At 43.0% G+C, this 22519-nt stretch overlaps 1 protein-coding gene across 8 annotated transcripts in view; it reads left to right on the forward strand.

Moving 5' to 3' along the window:
- TRIO (trio Rho guanine nucleotide exchange factor) overlaps positions 1-22519 on the forward strand; it is a 274794-nt gene that overhangs the window by 117633 nt on the left and 134642 nt on the right. For 7 of the 8 annotated variants that reach the window (XM_063130237.1, XM_063130244.1, XM_063130245.1 and 4 more), the window contains exons 12-18: positions 6723-6892; positions 8329-8503; positions 10281-10476; positions 12334-12500; positions 16074-16193; positions 21009-21200; positions 21756-21905. In XM_063130237.1, the coding sequence (XP_062986307.1) occupies positions 6723-6892; positions 8329-8503; positions 10281-10476; positions 12334-12500; positions 16074-16193; positions 21009-21200; positions 21756-21905 (1170 nt within the window). The remainder of the gene's footprint in view (positions 1-6722; positions 6893-8328; positions 8504-10280; positions 10477-12333; positions 12501-16073; positions 16194-21008; positions 21201-21755; positions 21906-22519) is intronic. The other variant, XM_063130241.1, reaches the window with a different exon arrangement.

The raw sequence follows: 22519 nt of genomic DNA on the forward strand, positions 1-22519 counted from the left end.
ACTGTCTGAGAGAATCAGTCTTACAGTTCAACAAGATGAGTAGGAAGGAGACTGTTTACAGCAACAGTTGCTTAGATAGACATCTCAGTGCAGGAATTAATGGACGAAACCTTCAGCCATTTCCCAGAGCGTAGCTTTATTGCCATTCATTGAGTAATGCGTAGTTGCTCTTTGATTTGGTTTCTCCCCCTCCCCTTCTAAAGGTGCTTTGAATAATGTCTACATGTGTCTGCACTCATAACTTTCTGACTGTCAGCCATACAAATGTGCATTTAAATAACTCCCTTTCCTCTGATGGGGGAAAACTGGAACGAGAGCTGGGCCAGGTGTTTGCGTAGCTGTGCCAAGTGCAGGGAACAAATCATCTCTGTCAACTCTTTGCGGAAGTGTGGGAATACAGATTTCAAGGATGGACCCAGGAGGGGTAGTGTCTGGACATTTTTGCACGGCGTTTAACATAACCGCGCTCTTCAGTGGCTTGTGAAATTAGTGCCCAAATACTTGTCCTTTCAAACTGCCTGTATTTTTTAAAAGAAAGCCATGTCAACTGCTTCCTTGTCTATCGAAATGCCTTTCTCCGTTTATCTCTGCAAGTCCTGGCTAGATTGGAAGAATAGAGGCCTTCCTTCACGTTAGTTGAGGAACGAGAGGCATTTCCCAGGTGCCCGAAGTCTTAATGTCTTGAGAAGAGAGATGTAGCTGCAGAAAGCTAATGCAAATTTATCATTTGCTTGCCTTGCCACGGTGTGTGTGTGTGATGGTGTGTGTGTGTATGTCACTCACACACAACAAATTTGACTGACAGTATATTTGGGCTAGGTGAAAGGGAGTGCTTCTTTACACAGTACACTTAACTTCCCATTACAAGATGTGACAGCAGCTTAAATGGCTTTAAAAAGGATTAGGCAAATTCATGGAAGTTAAGCCTCCATGTTCAGTTGCGGTGTACGTCTGAATACTGGATGCTGATGACAGACATAGGAAGGGCATTACTTCTGTGCCTTGACTAGGGCTTCTTGGAAGTAATCACTGGCCATGGCTGGAAACGAGATGTTGGAATAGATCACCTATTCTCAGCCTGGCCCTCTCTAGCTATTTTTTTTATCATCATCCCTGATCATTGCTCATGTTGGCTGGAGCTGAAGGGAGTTGCAGTTGAAAATATCTGGATGGACACAGGTTGTGGAAGCCTGGACTGGATGAGCCTTTGATCTGATCCAACAAGGCGAGTCTGATGTTTTTAGGCCACATTGTTCCGCAGTTCCCTACGTTGCTGGTTGGGCACTGTGTGGGAAACATCCCCAAGGGAGAATATGAGCTGAGAGCATGGAATATGTGTACAGGTTCAACTCCGAGCATCTCTGGTAAAAAGGTCCTGGCTGTGTTAGGATGGTGGGAGGACCTTGGCACCTGGCCACAAAGAGGTGCTGGTAGATGGGGTCACCTCAGACATGTATGTTCGTCACTGGCTACAGCAAGTGAATGAGGGTTTGAATCCTGTTTTTACTGTTGAAGCCCTCCATCTCCATGTGTTAAGATCATGCCACAGAAGTGTGTGTATCTACTTTCATAATGCATTGCCAGTACTGGAGAGAACAGGATGAGCTAAACGCTATCAAAAGGAATAGCTTTATACCCCTATGAGCTTCTAAATACTCGTTTAATAATTCAGAACAAACAACATGTTCACTCTCCAGAATCTATATTTAAACCTGCTTTTCTCAGTACAAAGCTGAACAAAAGCAGCAACAAAAATACGAACTCACATGCATAGACGCACACAGGGAGCTCTGAGGTAAGAGCTGGTAATACTTCATCCTTAAGTTCCCTAATAATGCTACCCCAGCTGTTGATTAGGAGATCCTTAGTCTTGCTTCTGTGTCTCTGTTCTTTCTAGGATTCTCATGAAATGCTTCAGATAGGTGCACAGTCCACAGCCCATGGGCTGTATGCAGCCCCACCGCAAGGCTATAGGTGCGCCTCTCAGGTGCCCTGGCATCTCCCAACCCCCCCAGTGATCCTGCCTTTGAGATTGCTGTTTTTCCACTACTAGTAGCTGCAAAGAAACAGTAATCTCAACGGAGATCTCTAGGAGTTGGGAGATGAAAGCCTCTCCTAACCCCCAGTGATCAGTGGAGATTGCTGGGGAATAGGAGAGGATTTTATCTCCCCCTCCACCCCCACCCCCGAAAGATCCCTAGAATTCATCACGGAGGGAGGAGAGGTGTAAACCTCCCCATCCCTGCACCCCGTGCATCTGCAAACACCCCCCCCCCCCCAAACTAATATTGGATGTGATCCTCAGGGCTGAAAAAGTTGTGTACCCCTGATATAGGGCATTGTGGAGAGTTATTCGTGTGCTTAAACCTCACATTTTTAAAGTTCTGAACAGTTAAATTTTGTTGTTGTGAAAACTAGAATAGATAAATTAAGCTGATATGTGTTGTCTAAGCCCTGCCATAGTAGATGTAGGCTAGATGGCCCCAGTTCATATCTCAGCTCAGCTGTGGCCTTAAGCAAAATGCTGGGTCTCAATTGTTTCCCAGTTCCCACACACAATAATGTGAGAATAAGAATAGGCCTAACTTACTGGATTGTTGTACAATTGACAAAAGTGAAATCTGATGTACTTAAAGAAAAACTGCTATGCAAATACAAAGCGGTATTTTTCTCCGTCCTCATCTTAGAAACATGGTTTAGCGTTCATTTTTCTAAAAGATGTGATTGGGAAATGTACAAAGATACAAGACTTCACGATGCCAGAATAGTCTGGTGCAAGCTGTTCAAATTCCCTATATCAAACTCTCCAGCGTCTCAGTAGGGAAAAGTAACTTTGTCTTCCATCTCTTCTGGTTCTTTGATTCCTGAAAACAGATGGCGTAATTGTGCAAACTTTCAGTTAAACAATTTTACGAACAGGTAGCTTGTTCTCTCAGTGAGAAAAAGTAATTTGAATGGTAAAAATAACTTGATTCAATCGACAATTCTCAACAGTTATTGTGTTACTGATCTAAAACATCTGTTCAACAGCAACAAAAGAAACCTCTCACAAAAAAACCTACTTGGCACGTGAAGCATTGGCTGTGTTTATCCATTCCTCCTCCTCTACTCCCATAATCCAATCCATTGTTTCTTATACATTTGCAAAGTGGTTGTTGTAGTACATAGCATAAATATGCCTGAAGAAGATTGTTTAATGTTTGCAGAGAAGTGTAGGGCTTATAGCTGAGAACACAAGATCCCCAGTTCAATCCCTGTCATCTCTGGCTATATGATTTTGGGTAGTAGTGCTGGGAAGGACCTCTGCCAGAGCTTGGAGAGCCACTGCCAATAAACATAAATATGATCGCCCAGTAGTCCGATTTGCTATAAGGTAGGGTGACCATATGAAAAGGAGGACAGGGCTCCTGTATCTTTACCAGTTGTATTGAAAAGGGAATTTCTGCAGGTGTCATTTGTATATATGGAGAACCTGGTGAAATTCCCTCTTCATCACAACAGTTAAAGCTGCAGGTGCCCTGCCCTCTTTGAAAATGGTCACTCTAGTATAGCTCCTGCAGCTTTAACTGTTGTGATGAAGAGGGAATTTCACTAGGTTCTCCATATATACAAATGACACCTGCAGAAATTCCCTTTTCAATACAACTGGTAAAGATACAGGAGTCCTGTCACCCTACTATAAGGCAGCTTTATATCTTCATATGTATAACTTTAGATGGGCTTTCATTCCTGAAACAGTGCTTAAGACTGGGATTATGGATGTGTAAACACAGGAACTTGATTTTTATTTTACTTACCTATTAATAATAACTGCAGTCTGTACTTTCAAGGCTATCTCTTCCTAGCAGTACTGCTGCATTAGGTACTCCTGCCCTGATAAAAAAGATATAAGATGTCAGACCAGTAATGCGGTACCGTGTGCAATAGTGTCAACTTAGGACAGGGGAGGGTAGCTATGGCCATACTCAATGGGATGTCTGCGAGTTGTAGTCCAAAACATCTGGAGAGCACCAAAGTTGCCTACTCCTGACTCAGCGTTCTTCCAAATGAGGCTTTTATTGTGCAATCGCCCTGTCTTACAGACTGCCTGTGTATCCAGATGACACCATCTTCCACTTGTAACCCTCCCATGTTTTCCTATCACTTATTCCAGCATTTTTCTTAACAGAAAAATAAAATCTGTTAAAGAAGAAAGACAGAGCAGCTGCACAATGCCTCTTCATTGGTAGCACTAGGAGCCTTCCGTCTGGAAGCACCTGGAAGCAGTGAGAAATGAAACAGAGTTCATGTAGCTCCAAAGGAGAATGAGCCATGAGAATCAGACACATTGATATAGTGCTCTGGAGAGTTCAAAGAGGCTTGCATTCCACTACCTCTGTAATGAGAACATAAGAAGCGCCCTGCTGGTTGAGACCAAAGAGTCCATACTGACCAGCCAGATGGTTCTGTGAAGCCCAGAGGTAGAGCTGTGTAAAGGCAACAGCCCTTCCCCCGCTGCTGCCCCAGCAACTGATGGCCACTGACACATTGCCTCCAAACAGGGAGGTGGGCCAGGCTTCTTGCTCCCATAGTGCAGATGGGAGGAATTGAAGCTGAAAAAAGACGGGTTGCTTACCTGTAACTGTAGTTCTTTGAGTGGTCATGACCATGCTCGGGAAACTTCTACAGCTAGAAAAAAAGGTGTTGTACGCGGGAACCCCACTCCCAATGCTCACTGCACATGTCTCAACAGTCCCCGCGTTTATCTCAGTCCTTGAAGACTGCCATAGTCCTCTCGGTACCGAAGAGAAAAGGAAGAAAACTTCACCTTTAGCATCAAGAACATATCACTGACACCAAAGAGGGGGCGGGGGGTTGTGTGATTGCACAGATGACCACTTGAAGATCTACAGTTACAGGTAAGCAACCTGTCTTTCTTCTTCGTGGTCTCTGTGCATCGCACCTATGGGCGATTAGCAAGCTCACTTACCGGAGGAGGGTAGGTGTCTTAATTCAGAATCGATGACGGTACTGTTCTTCCAAAAGACGCATCTGTTCTGGACCGAACATCCAGTCGATAATGTTGCACAAATGTTGACAGCGTGGACCGTGTAGCTGCTTTGCATACATCTGGGATAGCAAACCCTTTGTTAAAACAGTTGTGATTTTCAATAAGGTTCTGATCTCTCCTTATAGAAAGCCAAAGCCCTTCTCACATCCAAAGTATGGAGAGTCTGATCTAACTGCGATGTTAGGGACAGAAAGAATGCAGGCAATGCTATGTCTTGGTTCAAATGAAATGGAGTAACCACTTTGGGCAAAAGAGATATATCTGGCCTGAGTATTATTACTATGGAAAGCCAAATACGGAGGATCCACCCTAAGGGCACACAATTCACTGTCTTGCCTAGCCAACGTGATTGCCACTAAAAAGGCCACTTTCCATGAGAGTAATTGAGCCATAGGCTCAAAAGGCTTTGAAGAAAGGGCTTTAAATGCAACCAAAATATCCCATGTTGGTATAATAGGTTGAGCTGCTGGTGTAAGATTATTTAATCCTTTTAAAAGCTGTTTAACTATAGGATGAGAAAACAAGGAAAGACCATCAACTGTAGAGGAAAAAGAGGATACAGCAGTTACATATTACCACAACGGTAAGAGTTCACCCTGGTGTTAAAGGCTCCTCCAATTGCCCCTCCACTTGGCTAGGAGATAAATTTGAAGTTTGGGCAATTAGCAGAGCAGTAATGCCCGACTGAGGCACAGTAGGTGACGACGACATCACACCTCCTCGGTTGTCTACAGGCTCTAAAGTCCTTTGCCAAAAATGGCTTTTAATCTTATCTGTCTCCTCGTCTGCTTTGAAAAAGCCTGACAAAATAGCTACAAGACCCCACAATATGTCTCTCTCCTAAACAGTGAAGACAGAGATTGTGCCCGTCAGACAGTGGTAGTTTACTACCACAGCCCGTGCATTTTCTAAATGGAGCATGGAAGGCCATATGCCCCAAACAGGCGAGCAAAAGATGGCAAAGAAGTAAAGAAAAACACAAAACCAAAAGAACGAACAAAGACAAACAGGAAAAAATAGGAAAGTAAGAATAAAAAGACAGAGAAAAACGCCTATATGAAGAGGAAAAAACGATCGAACTCTGAGAAGCTTCCCTCATGATTCTACCGCTAAGGTGGTTGAAGTGAGACTGAGGTAAATGCGGGAACTGTTGGGACATGCGCAGTGAGTGGTGGGAGTGGGGTTCCCGCCTAAATCGACTTTTTTTCTAGCTGTAGAAGTTATCTGAACGTGGTCTCCACGCAAATGCAGAAGCCATATGTGTGATGCACAGAGACCACGAAGAAGAACAATGGCTTGTCTGAGGCTGCCTAATAAATTCATGGCTGAGCTGAGATTTGAACAGGCAACTTCCTGGTTGACACTCATGGGCACTACGTTAAATCAGCTCTGAGCAGGAAGTCTCCAATTCAAGTATTGGTTCCCCTGCAAACCCACTTGGGTAACCACAGGCACACTTCTCTCCCACATCTGTGGCATACATTTAATAACAGACTCAGATGCAGTATCAGTGCTAAGTTGCATTGTATGTACACATCATAACAATTTTCTTTAAAACGTAAAAAAGGTTTGCAGTGGGTAGGAGGAAGAAGCCCAACTTGACCATTGGTTTCCTTAAACGGTGTGACCGTGGGCTTAACAATAGTCCTCCTCACTGTTTTTCCTTCCACAGCTCTGGACGTGGCTGGAGGAGCTGCAGAAGGAGCTGCTAGACGATGTCTACGCAGAGTCTGTGGAGGCTGTGCAGGAGCTGATCAAAAGGTTTGGCCAGCAGCAGCAAACGACTCTTCAGGTTACGGTGAACGTCATCAAAGAAGGCGAGGATCTGATACAGCAGCTGAGGTAAGGTGTGGCCTTCCCTGAAAATGGGAACCCTGTGTCTTGTCAAGCCCTTTTCCTTCTGTAAGGCATGACTCACACCCCATGCCCTGGTGCCTTTAAGCTAAGTGCTTCCTGCCTCCACTTCTCCAAATTTCCCACTTCAGGTAACTGGGAAAACACAGCGCAGGTGTACTGCACATCACAGACGGGGAGAACTGGAATTCCTCTGCCATTTTCATTGGCAGCCCCATGTTCCTTGTAACCTGTAATTCCGACCTAACGGTTGTTAGAGAGGAACGCAGCTTACTTTGTTTTTGTTTTTTTAGGCATTAATTTGTATGAAATTGGGAGCTTGAGCCAATGTGTGCACTCACTACTGATAAATTTGAGAAACGTCTTACTACTGTTGAATGAGCATAACTTCTGATATGCGTGGGTAACAAATAGCTTAATATGGTGGCTTTTGAATGGTTTTTTTCTGGGGAGTTCTGGGGTTCCCTGGAGACTTAGTAGCGGTCTCTCGGTGGGTAGCTGCGGGCTTGCTTTCCTCAAAGACGCTTTGCCCATCCTGCCCCATTTCCTCTGAAATGCACAATTTGCAAGAGGGTTGGGTATATTCCAGATTGCATTTTCAGACCATGTAGAGCAGAACCTTAAGCCTGGGGGCCCATTCCAGTCTGCCTGGGGTCCCACAGAGGGCCATGCTCCCTCCCCTCTGACCACCAATCACTTAGTGATTTTCCAGCTTTTGTGCAATTTCCCCTCCACTCAAGAGGTTGAAATGCTTTTCCTAAGGCTGAGTTACTAGCAGTAAGAGCTTTAAACTACAATATGCTGGCATTTTTTGTATTTTGGCCCCACCCCTTTTGCCTTTGGTCCAGACCCATTTTTGACCCGGGCATCACCAAAAGTTTCTCTCGTGTAGTGGCAAAGTTGTTGGACTGGGAGTCGGGAGATCTGGGTTCTAGTCCCCACTCAGCCATGGAAACCCACTAGGTGACTTCGGACCAGTCACAGACTCTCAGCCCAACCTACCTCACAGGGTTGTTGTCGTGAGGATAACATGGAGAGGAGGAGGATTATGTATGCCGCCTTGGGTTTCTTAGAGGGAAAAAGGCGGGTTATAAATAAATAAATAAATAAATAAATAAATAAAGGAATTTGTCCCTTGGTCTGAAAGAGGTTCAAAACCTCTGATGCACAGCAAGACTGACCAGTGTGCCATGTGAACTAGAGTGTGCTGCAAAATCCACTGCAGTGCACTGGAACTTAGTGGAGTAGGTTCCTCTTAGCTGATGAGGTGCTGTGCAAAGAGTTCCCTGGCATCAAAGCTGTGAAGGTTGGCCTATTCCCTTTCAACTCCTACTGGACATGGGCAGCGGGGAATAGTTGTATGTGCCCACACCCTTCCGTTCAGATCCTGTCTCCCTGTTTATGCTTTCCCCTCTTTTTAACAGGGATTCTGCCATCTCGAGTAACAAGACCCCCCATAACAGCTCCATCAATCACATAGAGACAGTCCTTCAACAACTGGATGAGGCCCAGTCACAGATGGAAGAGCTTTTCCAGGAACGCAAAATAAAGCTGGAGCTCTTCTTACAGCTGCGGATATTTGAGAGAGATGCCATCGATGTAAGTCTCCTGGCCATGCACCAGTGTTGTATTTAATCTTTCCTTTCTCACCTGAGGGTGAGTAGGATTAAAAAAACAGGGGCTTTTCCCAAAGAGCAAAAATATGATGAAGCTGTTGATTTCCCCCCCAATTGGTTTAGTTTCCTTTAATCCTCCACAGAATTGAGACAGGGCTGGATACTTAAGGATTGTAATCTTTGTGCTAATGCAGACAGTTACGGCTCCAGGAAATTTCAATCTATTTTGCTGTCAAATAGGATGAATTTACTGCAGTCCCCTACCTGTTTTTGCAGGGAAGCTGTGCGAATGAATGAATTATCTGTAGCAACCTTGCAGTGCTGCACTATTACTGCATCCACTCTTTCCTTGTGTGTGCTCCAGTCTCTTAGCTATCAATATATTACAGACAGCAGTGTTTCTGATACTCAGTGTGTTTTAGTTTTGGAAAGCCCCAGGTAACAATGGTAGATAATCATTGCTTTAAAGGACAAGCACAGAAACTTTTCTACCATACAAACTTGTAGAATCAGTTTAACCTCTGAACGAAGGGCCTCACACTCAGAAAAGAATATTCACAATCCCATGTACCTACCCCATCCCATAAAATCTATTTGAAACCCTCAGCTTTGCTTATGCAATTGTTAAGCCTACCCCCAATATCCGTGGTGCCCATCCACTCTGCCTCAAGCCTGGAATGAATGTCCCAAGCCTTTGATTTTAGGTGCTACCTGTTAAGTATACAAATATATGGCTCCTTATTCCTTCTCCAGATATCGGCTGCAAACTGGAGTCCTTTCAGAATCGGACATTCTTCATTCACCCATCTTGGTTTTAGCATTTTCTTGGAAACACAAAGTGTGTGTGTGTGTGTGTGTGTCCCCACTCGTAAGGTTAAGGATAATTTTTCCTATGATAGATACTTTGGCTTTCATTTGTTAGCATGTTGTCAACTTATGTCCTTCCCTCATTTTGTGGATATAGTGCATTTAGAACATCACACCCAAGAATCATCCAAATGGGATGTTCCTTGGAACGTTGTTTTTTTCCTCAGAAGCCAATTTAAAAGCTTTTCTCTATCATTTGTCTTATTTTTAGTACCAGAAATCTGGTCCTGGTTCAAGTTGAGTACAGCTGTTCAAATGCAATTAGTCTTGTCCCAAAATATTCCACAGGGCCTAACACATCTAAAAGTTTCTTATTGCCCTGTCAGCCTCATTCACAACAATTAAACCTTCCAACTATGCCTGGTTAGCTGGCTCTGTGCAAGAAACAGGTAATGTTTACAAAATGCTACCTTTGAGGCTTTGTGGTTGAACCTCCTATCTAATAATCTGGGTGTAATTTCCAAGACTACTTGACCACAATTCTCACAATCTTTGGTACTCCTATATACCACAATGACCCACTCTCCTCAGAAGATTCTGAAATGGCAGCAGTTCATTATTCATTAAGCAAGTCCCTCTTGAGGAATTGTTTTCCATTTCTCAAGATGATGACATCCTGTCCTCAGACACTAATCCTCTGCAACAGCATAGAAGCTTTCAGCATGAAAATGCAGCCCCTGTCCAATGTACCTAAAGGTCACATGTTGATTCCTTGGTAGTCTTGGTCTCAGCCACCAAGATATATGAAGAGTGAGCTTGTTCTTGAAGAGCCCTTGTGCTCTTTTTCCAAGTGGCCAGTCTTTTCTAAGGCATTTTGAGTTCTTCTTGATATTTAAGCCTGTATGTAGTCCTACTGTAATGTGCTTTCTTCTTTTTTGTTTTATCTCCATTAGATTATTTCAGACCTTGAATCCTGGAATGATGAGCTCTCTCAACAGATGAATGATTTTGACACTGAGGATCTCACAATAGCTGAGCAGAGGCTTCAGCACCACGCGGACAAAGCCCTGACCATGAATAACTTGACTTTCGATGTCATCCACCAAGGGCAAGACCTCCTGCAGTATGTCAATGAAGTACAGGCCTCTGGTAAGATGGATTTGTCCTACCTTAACCAGGTTAATGGATTTATAGGAGTTGTCCAAGTGGACTTCACAAGGCACCTGGGGCACCATTGATTCTTAAACTTATTATAATGCTGAAAGAATTAGGACATAGTGGGTGTTACACTTTAGAAAGGAAATATATATTTCTTTATAATAAATGAAATCTGATCTATATATATATATGTGTGTGTGTGTGTGTGTGTGTGTAAATATTAGTAAATATTTTAATTTTAAAAGTAGAGAGGCATAGTAAGGGTTTTTTAGTTGGATTGATACGTCTACCAAGCTGCCTAAGTTCTTAGATAAAGATAATGTAATCCTGGAGCCTTAATGTAATCCTGAACCATGTGTAGTCCGGATGCAGTGCATTGCTTGTTCCACAGGGTTACATGTTAACCATGCAGTGTGGCTTGTTAACCACCATGAACAACCCAACAAGAAGCCATGGTTCTCAAAATGGCGTGTACAAGAAAAATAAACCGCACTGCATAGTTAACAAGCAACCCTGCAGAAAATGCGCTGCATTCAGACAACACGATAACCCATGATGGCATGACAGTTGGACCCAGATTGACCATTCTGTGAACAGAAGAGCTCCTTCTGTTCACAGAAAGCACTTGGGATCCAGCAAAGGCACCCCTATGGAGGAAACCCTGCAGTGTTTCTCATGGTGTGCTGGAGGGTCCCCTTGCCCTCCAAAGCAGCTGTGTAGGAGGTGCAGGGGGGAGGAGGGATGGCAGAAGTGCCTCCCTACCCTTTCCTCCAGGGCAAGTGGAACTCTGCTAAGCTCTACCCTGGATCCAACTCATTGCATAGTATGTGTAATGGCTGGTGCACTTACGAACCTATCCTGTTGTGCACATGAAATTCCTGGATTGGTTGGTGTGTAAAGTGGCTTGGAGGTAGTTGAGATTTCTGTATGTGAGTAGCCATATCTCATTCCCATTGTTAGTAGGTCTTCTCTGATCTCAGAGGCCTTGTGTGCGTGCCCAGAACCTCCTTGACAAAAGCACTAATAATAATATGAATAAACTACATTTGTTAAAATGTGCTTTTCTCTATGTAAACTAGAATAGTTTCCTATATGAAATCTAAGGTTGTCTGTATCCAGTGGAATGTCTCTTACACAGGGTTCTAAAAGTACAGAAGAAAAGACTTTGGTATCAGCTAGTCATAAGTACAAAGTACAACTAGGCCAAAAGCCAAGAGGAAGTGATTATTGTTATCAAGCACTGAGACCCGAACCTAAGTCCAGTCCCTAGTAGCAATGCTGATGCTGATACTATTCCCAGAAAAAATGGTATATTTCAGTGTCTTTAACAGAAATAGATTGAAAGGATAATTAATCTTTCAGTGTACCGGATACATTTGTTGTTGAAAAATCTTTCTTCAGTGGCTGAAACGTTGAAAGGAAATGATGTATTATGCACAAACCTAGGCTCAATTTGACATTGCACAGAAAACGACATCCCCCCCACCCAACTTTTGTTGATCCGAAGCATAGACAATTTATATGCTTTGGAAGCTGTCCGTAGGGGCAAGGTGTGATATGGAGCTGTGAAGGTGAAGCCCTCTGATTGTAGGAAATACCTATCTGCCACCACGGCTGCCTCAATTCATCCCGTCCCGACCCAATCTGATATGATGCTACCAGACAGAGCCCACATTCTTTCAAGCCCAGTTTTACAGGCACTGGAGCTAGATATATAAGAAGAGTCTTTACGCCCACTGTTTTAAAAAAGAAATTACAGGCTGCGTTTGGAAAGCAGAGACCTGTTGCGTATCATTTGACGAAGAGAGCCCCGTATGCAAAAGTGTAATCCGTGGATGGTGGTTTCAGGTGTAGAACTGCTCTGCGACAGAGATGTGGACATGGCCACTCGGGTGCAGGACTTGCTGGAGTTCCTCCATGAAAAGCAGCAGGAACTGGACTTGGCGGCAGAACAGCACCGGAAACACTTGGAGCAATGTGTGCAGCTTCGCCACCTGCAGGCTGAAGTCAAGCAGGTAGGAGACAGCCATAGGCCACGCGGTGACACCGGCCCCGTACACAACCTTTGCCGCGATATGATCATGCAGTATCCCCAAATCATTACTTATAAGAGGTTGTACAGGTCGTTTTGCAAACGTGGCAACTACGTCATAGCAGTCGGTGTGAATAATTTCTACTGAGATACCTGACCCCGGAATAGTTGTTCTAAATGGATATTGTCTGTTCTGTTTGTATTTTATGCTTTTTATGGTTTAAATTTTGTATATTTGTTTTTAATGATCACTGTTTCTAACTTTTGTAAACCACCCAGAGAGCTTCGGCTATGGGGCGGTATATAAATGTAATGAATAATAATAATAGTAACAACCACAAAAGGCCCAGCATTGGGCAAAAGGCGGAATACAAATAAATATAATAATAATAATAATAATAATAATAATAATAATAATAATAATACACATTTCTGGGTTACATACATACTCAGCCCACATACAAGTACTGTATTTCAACTATCACAATACTCTAATCATCATCATCATCATCATCCAAAAAACCCACAAGCTTGTCTTCAGAAGATGTATTTCTTATGGAGATGTCTCCATAAGAAACAGCTCCCAGGTAAACGCCATTGAAATGGATAGGACTCATCTAGCACCATCATTTCTATAATGGAGCCTTGTTAGCTGTGGTAGCAAAACAAAACCTCCATATTCAGAGGCAGCGTAGTTCTGAATACCAGATGTTGGGGACAAATAACAGTAAGGTTTTCAGAAACATCTGGCTGGTTGCTGTTAGAAACAAAAAACGCTGGACTAGAAGACCTTTGGAGTGACTCAGAAGTGCTCTTTGTACATCCCATAGGAGCTGTTTTGAGCAGATTACTTTGTATTCTTCATGGTGCATCAGTTGCCTTAATCTGTGGCTTGACCTGCTGCTCCTAATACTATTGTGATATTAACTATATCTCATTTTACCCTTCCTACCGAGTCTAGTTTTAAAACCTTTAAAACCTTTGAGAGTTTCTTTAAATTAGCCATTTATATGTAGGCTTTGTTGCTTATAGCAGCCAGGTAGCTTTAACAGCAGGTTGTGTGTGTGTCTGAATATGTACACAACTAAAGTATCAAATCAATTTGGTTTTCATTGTTAGAATAAATAGGATTACTTTTTTTTTAAAGAGCATTTTTATCCTGCCTTTCAGCAAAAGCTGTTGAAGCAGCTCACAAAAGTTTAAAAAGCCATTAGCATAAACATACTATAACAACAAAAAAGTAAAATATACACCCAAAATAGCTGTAAAAATGTAATACCTCTGTGAATTTACCACTATAGTTTACCGCTACAACAGTAGCTTTTGTGACATTCCTGCTCCAGTTTCCACCCTTCTCCAGTTTCTATCTCAGAAACTGAGAAGGAAAAAATCCTCAGGAACGCTTGCTTTCACTTGGATCAGTTGTCCCCACTGTCAGCCTTTCTCTGGGTTCCAGAGACATCCAATATGCCTTTTTGGTTCCCTCAGCCCACTACAGGAGAAGTAACAAGAAAATAGATTTAATAATGGTAGCATAATAAGTCAGTCAACACATGGGAATTTGTATTTTTTAAAAAAATCAAGTAAAGATTTATTTAAGATACGAAGAGGTATGTGTTATTAATATTAATCAATGCTTGGTCCTAAGCCTACTCTACCCCTGCTAAAATATTTTACACAACCCCCACTGGCTATAGATGTTCCTTCTTCAATCCCTAAGCCCTGGATCCCTCTGACTAACTGTGAGATCTCCCTTTATATGACCTTAGAATCCTCACAGGTACACAAGCACCTCCTACCTTTCACTCACTCTCTATTAACCCTATCTTACCCAGGTTACACAACATAAACACATACATTACAATAACAGACATATGTTACCCTCCCCTATAGCCTTTCACTATTTTCCTATGAAACATTAATCATAGGGCTTCTGTTTCTGCCTGTCCTTCCATCACAATATGCTAGGCTTCCTCCTTTTAAGACTTGAGGAGCCATGTTTTAAGACCCGCTTGCTTCAGATTTACCTAAATACAGTTCTCTCGGAAGGGTAAGTAGCTTTATCTAGTTGTTGACCTGTAGTAAATGATACAACACAGTCAATTTTGGGGACAGTTATGCAAGTCTGGGGAAAGCTATGTACTAGAACAGGAACTTTGATGGGGAAAATCTAAAAATAAAAACAAAACTTGAACTGTTTCATAGATATGTCCCTTATGAATATTGGGTTATCTGGGTGGATCTTTATGGTTTTTACCTTGTACGCTACCTTGAGAGGGTTTTAGCGTTAAAAGCAGCCTAAAAATAATTTTAAATAAATAACCAAAAGATTTATACCTCTCCATAATCTTGACCATGAGAATCCTCAATAGAGTTTCGACTCCAGAAATCGCATAGTCAAAAGGCTTTTGGGCAGTAGAAAGTTACCTTCTAATGCAAGTGACCTTGATATAAAAATACACATTTCCATTTTTAAGCCAGGAAGGAAGATGTCTTGCTGTTTTCCCTCTGAGCTGGAAAAAGCTTCACAGCTCGGCAGGTGTTCGATCAGACAGAGTAAACCATGTTTTGCTCTTTGCTGCGTTTTGTTTCCTGCGGCAGTCAATGCACAGTTCCTTTCGCTAATGATTGTGACTTCCTGCCAGATTGGCTGCTGTAGAGCTGGGCTACCTAAGGATACCTTTTCAGCAGCTAACACAAGCTTTGGCTTAACTAAAATGATGGGTGGTAGGAACTAGGTTTACTGTTTCAGAAAGAGTGCTGTACAGAAATGCAGACAATTGGCAACTGAACACTTCTATTTTAGCACTTTCCCCTCTACGCTTTGTACCTGACACAGGCTCTTTAACATCTTCCTAACTTTTTTAAGAACCACAGTTTTTACAGGTAGATTTTTTTTGGTTTAAATTAGTCCTTTTGCTGTCTAATCTAGGAAAATGAAGCCGTACTCTATAAAAATGGAAGGAATTCATCACCGTGGGACTTCATCAGCTTGCCTATTTTTAGTGGATCTCTTTAATAACCTACATATTCACAGTTGGAATTTCATTTTTGTCAGAAAAATGCAGCTTACATGTTGAGCTGATATTTATAAGGATGTAGTAACTTTATTCTCCTGCATGTATTCTCCCTGCCACTTTTCTCTGAATTCTTCATAAAGTCTAACAATGCACCTTTCAGAATCGTGATTTAAAAGTTGATTCATAACAAAGCCAGGGTTTTGTGAGGATTTTTTTCGTGGTGGTGGTGGTGGTAGAGATAGATAAGGGTGGAGTGAGAGCACGATCTAACAGTCCAATCGCAGCATCTTACTTGCAGAAAACCTGATCTCCACCAGTTCAAAAAATTGAAAACTGAAATACGCTTCATAAAAACGCTGTTCAAATGTAATTGAACTTCAGGACAGCCTTTTCAAGGTTCCATCTGTGATGTTGCTGCTTCAGATCAATCCCACATCTTCAAGTACTACTGCTTAACTGTTAGCAAGATTATTTTTATTTTTCTCCAGCCATAAAGAGAACTTTCTAAGCTCTGCTGTCGTGCACTTCCTTTTCAGGTATTGGGCTGGATCCGAAATGGGGAGTCCATGTTAAATGCTGGCTTGATCACCGCCAGCTCACTGCAAGAGGCTGAACAGCTGCAACGTGAACATGAGCAATTCCAGCATGCAATAGAGGTAAAAGTGTTTTTGGCTGTTAAGTTTCACTTTGCTGTCCCGCAGAGTATAAAAAGACATCACTTCGCCATCTATGCTTGAGGAGCAATTTGGTTTACATTTTACGAATGTGATAGTTTCACTACTATCACTACAGTGGGTTGAATGTGCTGCTTTGATCATTCTTAAATTGCCAGATGTCAGTAGGTGATCCAGGAGACAAGGTTATTGATTTGTTCATAGGTCTGCCACTAGCTGCATTGTACACACGAGTAATTTCAGTCAACCATCTGTAGGCCTGCTCATGCATATGAGCAGGCAAAAGAGGACTGTGAAGTTTTTGCCAACATGGCACAACTTGATGGGAAGGGTTTGTTGTCCCTGCCACAAGAAGAGGAGGTAGCGTTTGGGAAGTAGTTCAGTGTTACACCTGCACTACAGTGCTGCTTTGCGGGCAGAAGGTCCCTGGCTCAATCCCTGGCATCTCCAGCAATGGCTGGGAAAAGCTACTGAAGACTGAAGCCCTAGAAAGCTGCTGCCAGTCAGTGTAGACAGTACTCAGCTAGATGGACCAATGCTCTGACTCAGTACAAGGCAGCTTCCTATGATATCGCTAGCACTCAACAGCACCCGGACCAACTAAGATTAAAAATTCTGTTCATAAATATGATTTGTGGTTACCTTTTAGCATTTTGTGTTTCATGGGCTAGAATTCATCACTTAAGATTTGTTGACTAGGTTCATCTTCTCCATGGCTAAATGGAGTTCTCCATGGCTAAATCCCACACTGTTCTGGTAGCATCTGGATGGAAGAACCATGCGGGATGTAACAGCACTGCTGCCACTGCCCCCAGGGGCTGGCGGGGCTGATATGCTTTCTAGTTTACATGATCTGTCCATCTGGTTTGATTTCTTCAGTTAGATCAGTGTAGGATTTAGCTTCAGGGAAGCAATGTCAGGCTGCTGAAGTAAGTTTTGAAACGGACGTTGGTGTTCAGTTTCCTTGGTATAACAGAGCAATCCTATGTTTACATTTCCACCGTAGACCAGTTACCACCCCTGTCCCACCAACAGAAGCTCCGCAACATCTTAACCTCTGCCTGTGATCATGGTGGGAGGGGGGATTTGTCTCTCATAGTTTCCCTTCCCGTTAACCCCAGGGGAGTAGGGGGTGGGGTAGGGTGGGAACTTGTCGTCCCTGCCCCAGACATGGTGTTACTTTCTGTCCTTAGGTAGCATGTCTGTGAATTACCAGGGCTTAGGATACTGCATAACAGACCCCTGTCCACTGCAGCCCTGTTTTCAGCCCCTCCAACACAACAACCTGGACAGTGAAGTGTTTACAAATGCAGAGCGGCCCTGTGAGCGGACCGGAGGGCTTCCAAACATGGACATTTTGTTCCGCACATGGAGCTCCCTCTCTGTATGCAGACCTGCACATCCGCTGTATCCTGTGTCCACTCAGCAAGCATGCACCCATACTTGACTAAAATCCGTAGTACTGAAAACATCCCTGTAGGATTAACCTTCTGCTACTGTACATATTAAGTCCTGAGTGCTTAAAATTGCTGAAAATAAAATCCTTTGCTTTGTTCGTTGGGAAGCTTTTTACTTTCAGGAATCCTTCGTACTACAATCACTGCCTTCTGTTCTACTGTCGTTCTGTGGAGTTTTCTCTTTTCCCTTTCTGTTGTTCACAGTTTGCAGTGTGTGTGTCCTCACTCTTGACAGCTTTGGTAACTTTTCAGTATAACATTCTTTCCCTATAGATATTTGTCCTTCTAGGGGATAAATGTGTAGGAATTTGAACTTGGGTACTTGGCTAGACTGTGATAGACCTTGGTTATACTTAAGGATTCTAGAGCGAAGTTAGGTTCCGGTCCTGAACATTTGAGTTGCCCTCCAACATACACTCTCTTGGGCCCTTTTCAGCAAAACACTGCTGGGGTTTGTCCTGAATGCATCAAATCTCTAAGCCAAAGGGAACTAGGAATCCATATAGCTGCTGTTGCCACACGATATACATAACAGAACCTGCTGAAAACAGCCCAGTCTGTTTATGTAGAATCCTGAGATGCTCTGTGACAATTTTTAAATAAGATCAAATATCTGATTGTCATGGTTGTGGAGGAGAGATTGGTTACTAATACTGGCCTACCTTTCAGGGCTCTTAAAAGGATTAGCATGGTAGTGAAATTACATATTTATAGAAAAAAATAGTTGCCGTAATAGCACACATTGCCAGCTTAGGTGGAGTGCCATTTACAGATCTCTGAGCTGACTTCTGTACGTTCGTTGGGGCCATAGCTCAGTGTGATGGAGCACATGCTTGGCATGCAGAGCGTCCCAGGTCCAATCCACGGATTCTCCAGGTAGGACAAAGAAAAGAATCCTGCCTGCAAGCCTGGAGAGACACTGTCAGTCAGTGTCGACAATACTGGGCTAGATGAACCAATGGTTTAAAGCAGCTTCCGATGTTTCTAGTGAAACATACATATGGTGAGAGAGAGTATCATAGTGGCAGACTCCACCCGCTAGTGTATGCACAGCCTTCAGTGTGCCTGCACACCTCTGCAAGTAATTGGGTGGGCAAGCATATGCATGTAGTCGTGTAACAGACACGCCCAAAAAACCCGCCACACATACACTTGGCTGGGGAAAAGCTTGTCTCGTATACATGTTGAATCTGCTCCCATAATTGGCATAAAGAGCACCATTTTGCAGATATACCCAGTTTCCATAATTGAGTGCAATTGCTCCAGTGTGATTCTCTGGTTATGGTATGTGGCAATTTGTGGGCATAGGTTAGACAACCATCGCTCCTGGTCTAATGTGGCTACCAAATCTAGTATTTTGTGAAATAGGCCCTAGATTATTGCACCATACAATCTCTAGTCTGCTTTCATACGTACCCATCTTAAGGGCATGTAGTCATTGTAGGCAAACTGATGTTTATTAACTGAGTTAAAGATCTTGTAGCTCCAAAGACTAACTAGACCTAGAATCCTTAACTATAGCCAGGTTTGGTGCTCTGACTGTCTTGTGGGTCTTGCCTTCGACTACTGTGTCGCTGCAGCTGTGTGTAGATTAGACCTAGATTCTATAAAAGAATGTGCGTTGAGAGCCTTGGTGGGGAGGGGGAATGACCTGTGCCTTGAATGCTGTCTCATGGATATTTCAATTACTCATCCACTTCAGCTAGGTAATTTCCAGAGTCATCTTAGCCTGTGACAGCAAAACAGCAAAGCATCTTATGGCACTTTAAGGCTAACAAGTTTATTATGGCATAGGCTTTTGTGAACTGGAATACATGCACCTGACACAGTGGATTCTAGTCTGTGAAAGCTTTTAGTCTTTGCTCTTTCATCTAGATAGACAGTTGGGTCTATCTAGATGACTGACTGTTGCTGGTTGATATGGGTTTCCTTCTCCATTGGAAGAAGCTGTGCTGTACCGACTGAAAGAAAAGTAGTTGCCTCCATTTACCTCAGTCAGCCCTGGTGACCACTCCTTGGATTTCCATCAACATTGAGAGGTTGTCTAGTCATTCCAGATGGGAAAATGTTCCCTTTGTGGTACCACCTTTGAGTGTGGAAAAATGCCCCAGAGTGCTTCTGGAACAGCTGTTGCAATTGTCCCAGGGCTCCACTGTTTGCCAGAAGGAGAGTCTGACACTTTTGTTCTTCTGTGGTGCTTCTGTTTGTTTCTGGTAGGTCTGCTTTGACTGAGCCATAGCCTAAGGGAAAGCTCAGACAGGGTGGGAACTACATGGAGTAGAGAGGCTTGTAACCCCCATTTCAGGAGTAAGGAGGTTTGGGGCACCCAAGACTACCAGTATCTCTTGACTTCTGTGATAAGACTTCTGTTGTTACTTAAAAGGGACCCTTTTCTCACTGAATTATTTTAATCTATCACAATGTAAGAGCCAGTTCTGATGGAATGGTCTGCATTTCTCTGGGATGGTGCTTGGAATCATTCTTTGTGAAAAATACTGCACCGTGATGCCATCGGCTATGTAACTTGTCCATGAGAATCATATGAATTAGTAGCAGTAATAATAAATATCTGTAAAGTAGCCTCCCTCAACCTGGTGCCTTCGAGATGTTTTGCACTTCAACTCCCATCAGCCCCAGCCAGCATGGTCAAGGTTAGGGAAGGCTGCTGTAAAGAACATAGAGGAGCCTAAGCCATCAGGGAGGCAGGGGTGGGGGAGAGAAGACAGATTCACAAGTTCTGGCCCCAAAGAGCTTGAAGTCTAAATTACAAGAGCAGCGGAGATGAGAAACGGAAGGTGAAGGAAAGGCAAATGTAACATGGGACGAATATGAGCAAAAAACAGCTGCATGTAGCTTCCTTGGATGCCATTGGGTTGGGATGAGCACTTGAGGGGCTAAACTACAGGTTTTACAGAAAAAGGTGAGTTTTGAAGGGAAATTTGAAGAAAGAAGCAGACCTGGCACCTAGAATTCACTCCTAGCTTCTTCATCATTCTTGCTCATGGGGTACCTCGAACAAAAATGTATACACAATGATAGTCCCAAAAGCCCGCCAGGGATTGTAGAACGTTATACCATGACCGTCCCTTCTCTATTGGTTTTGCTTCCTTTCCTTTCCCCAGAGATGATGGGAGGATGGTGCTGTTGCTGCAGCAGCAGCAGCAGAAAGTGAGAGAATATGCTACTTACATTTCTCATGGCATGTGTATCTAGCGGATGTGCAATTGCAGTGTAATCACCCAGGAAGAGTAAGAAATCAAAGGGCTGACATGAACCTGTTTTGAAGATGCTCAGGACGGGTTCATGAATTAAGTGGCTTTTTCCATTTGCATTTGATCAGAAAACACACCAGAGTGCACTGCAGGTGCAGCAGAAAGCCGAGGCCATGTTGCAGGCTAACCACTATGACATGGACATGATCAGGGACTGTGCTGAGAAGGTGGCCTCCCATTGGCAGCAGCTGATGCTCAAGATGGAAGACCGGCTGAAACTTGTGAACGCCTCTGTGGCCTTCTACAAAACGTCGGAGCAGGTAGTTTATGAAATGACTTATTAAGCCCAATAATGGTATAAACCGTTTGTTTTAAGTGCTGATTTTTATAGCAGATTAGTTTTGAAGCCCAAATTCACTCAGCTGAGGTTAATAAGGGAAACCAATTCCATTTTATAGACTCTGATGGTTTGCTCTATTCTGTACATTGCCACCCAACATGGCAGTAGTACTTGGAAATTGGCCATTGTATTTCTGTTCATAGCTTTAGAGCCCCCTCAGCAGTGTTTTTCTCTGAGGCGAGCATAATTGGTCCACTTTTTTTATCGTGGAGGTACCCAGATATGCAGTGGAGTCTCTGTCTTTGCTGCATGACTTTTGAGGAAGTGTAATAATAATAATAATAATAATAATAATAATAATAATAATAATAATAATAATAATGTGATATACAAAATTCAGATAAGAACAGCAATAAAAACAAATTGAGTTTGCAGGTGTGAGGTGAATGCCAGTTGTCCCCCGGTATTGTTAGTTTGATCCTTGTCTTCAACAGAAGAAATACTTAGCCTGTTTCCCTTGCTCATTGACTAATAGGTCTGCAGTGTGCTGGAAAGCTTGGAACAAGAATACAAGCGGGAAGAAGACTGGTGTGGAGGAGCGGACAAACTGGGCCCCAACTCAGAAACAGACCACGTGACTCCCATGATTAGCAAACACCTTGAACAAAAAGAGGCATTCCTCAAGGTAACTATGACGCGATCCTGTGCCTGTATACCATATTTAGAGGCTTGATCATGCAGTTTTGCACGCACAGTGGACAATGAAGATACTCTAGCCTGCACGCAAGCACTCACGATTCCTAATCAGGAAACCTTGTGCCAAATAGTGTGGACAAGGGTGTAGCCATGTGTACAGAACTGCTAAAGCAGTTCCCAGTGGAGCTTCATCTACATGTGCTGAGTGGTTATAGTGAGTAATGCCAACCACTTTTTTTAAATTGAGAACAGGCAGGAGAAGGAGAAAAAGGAAAGTGAAGGAGAAAAGCAAAGAGGGTTACCAGATGCAAAGGGAAATAGACCCATTTAAATTATATATTGTTTTAACTTGGTTCATGGTTTAATTTGTTTTTAGCTGTGTATATTTATTATTTTATACTGTATGCTGTTATCTGTACGCCCCCCTGAGATCCTAGTGATAAAGGGTGGGATACAAATGTTTTAAATAAATATGACTTATTGTAGATGAAAAAAGAAATATCTGTGGACTGTATTCCACCACTGGCAGAATGGATTTCCTTCTCCCTTGCAGCTCCTGTTAGGGACTGTCTGGGGCAGTTTTCGGGGTCACGTGGGGGGTAC

The sequence above is a fragment of the Elgaria multicarinata genome, chromosome 7 (assembly GCF_023053635.1).
Source record: "Elgaria multicarinata webbii isolate HBS135686 ecotype San Diego chromosome 7, rElgMul1.1.pri, whole genome shotgun sequence".
In the NCBI taxonomy this organism is placed as follows: Eukaryota; Metazoa; Chordata; class Lepidosauria; order Squamata; family Anguidae; genus Elgaria; species Elgaria multicarinata.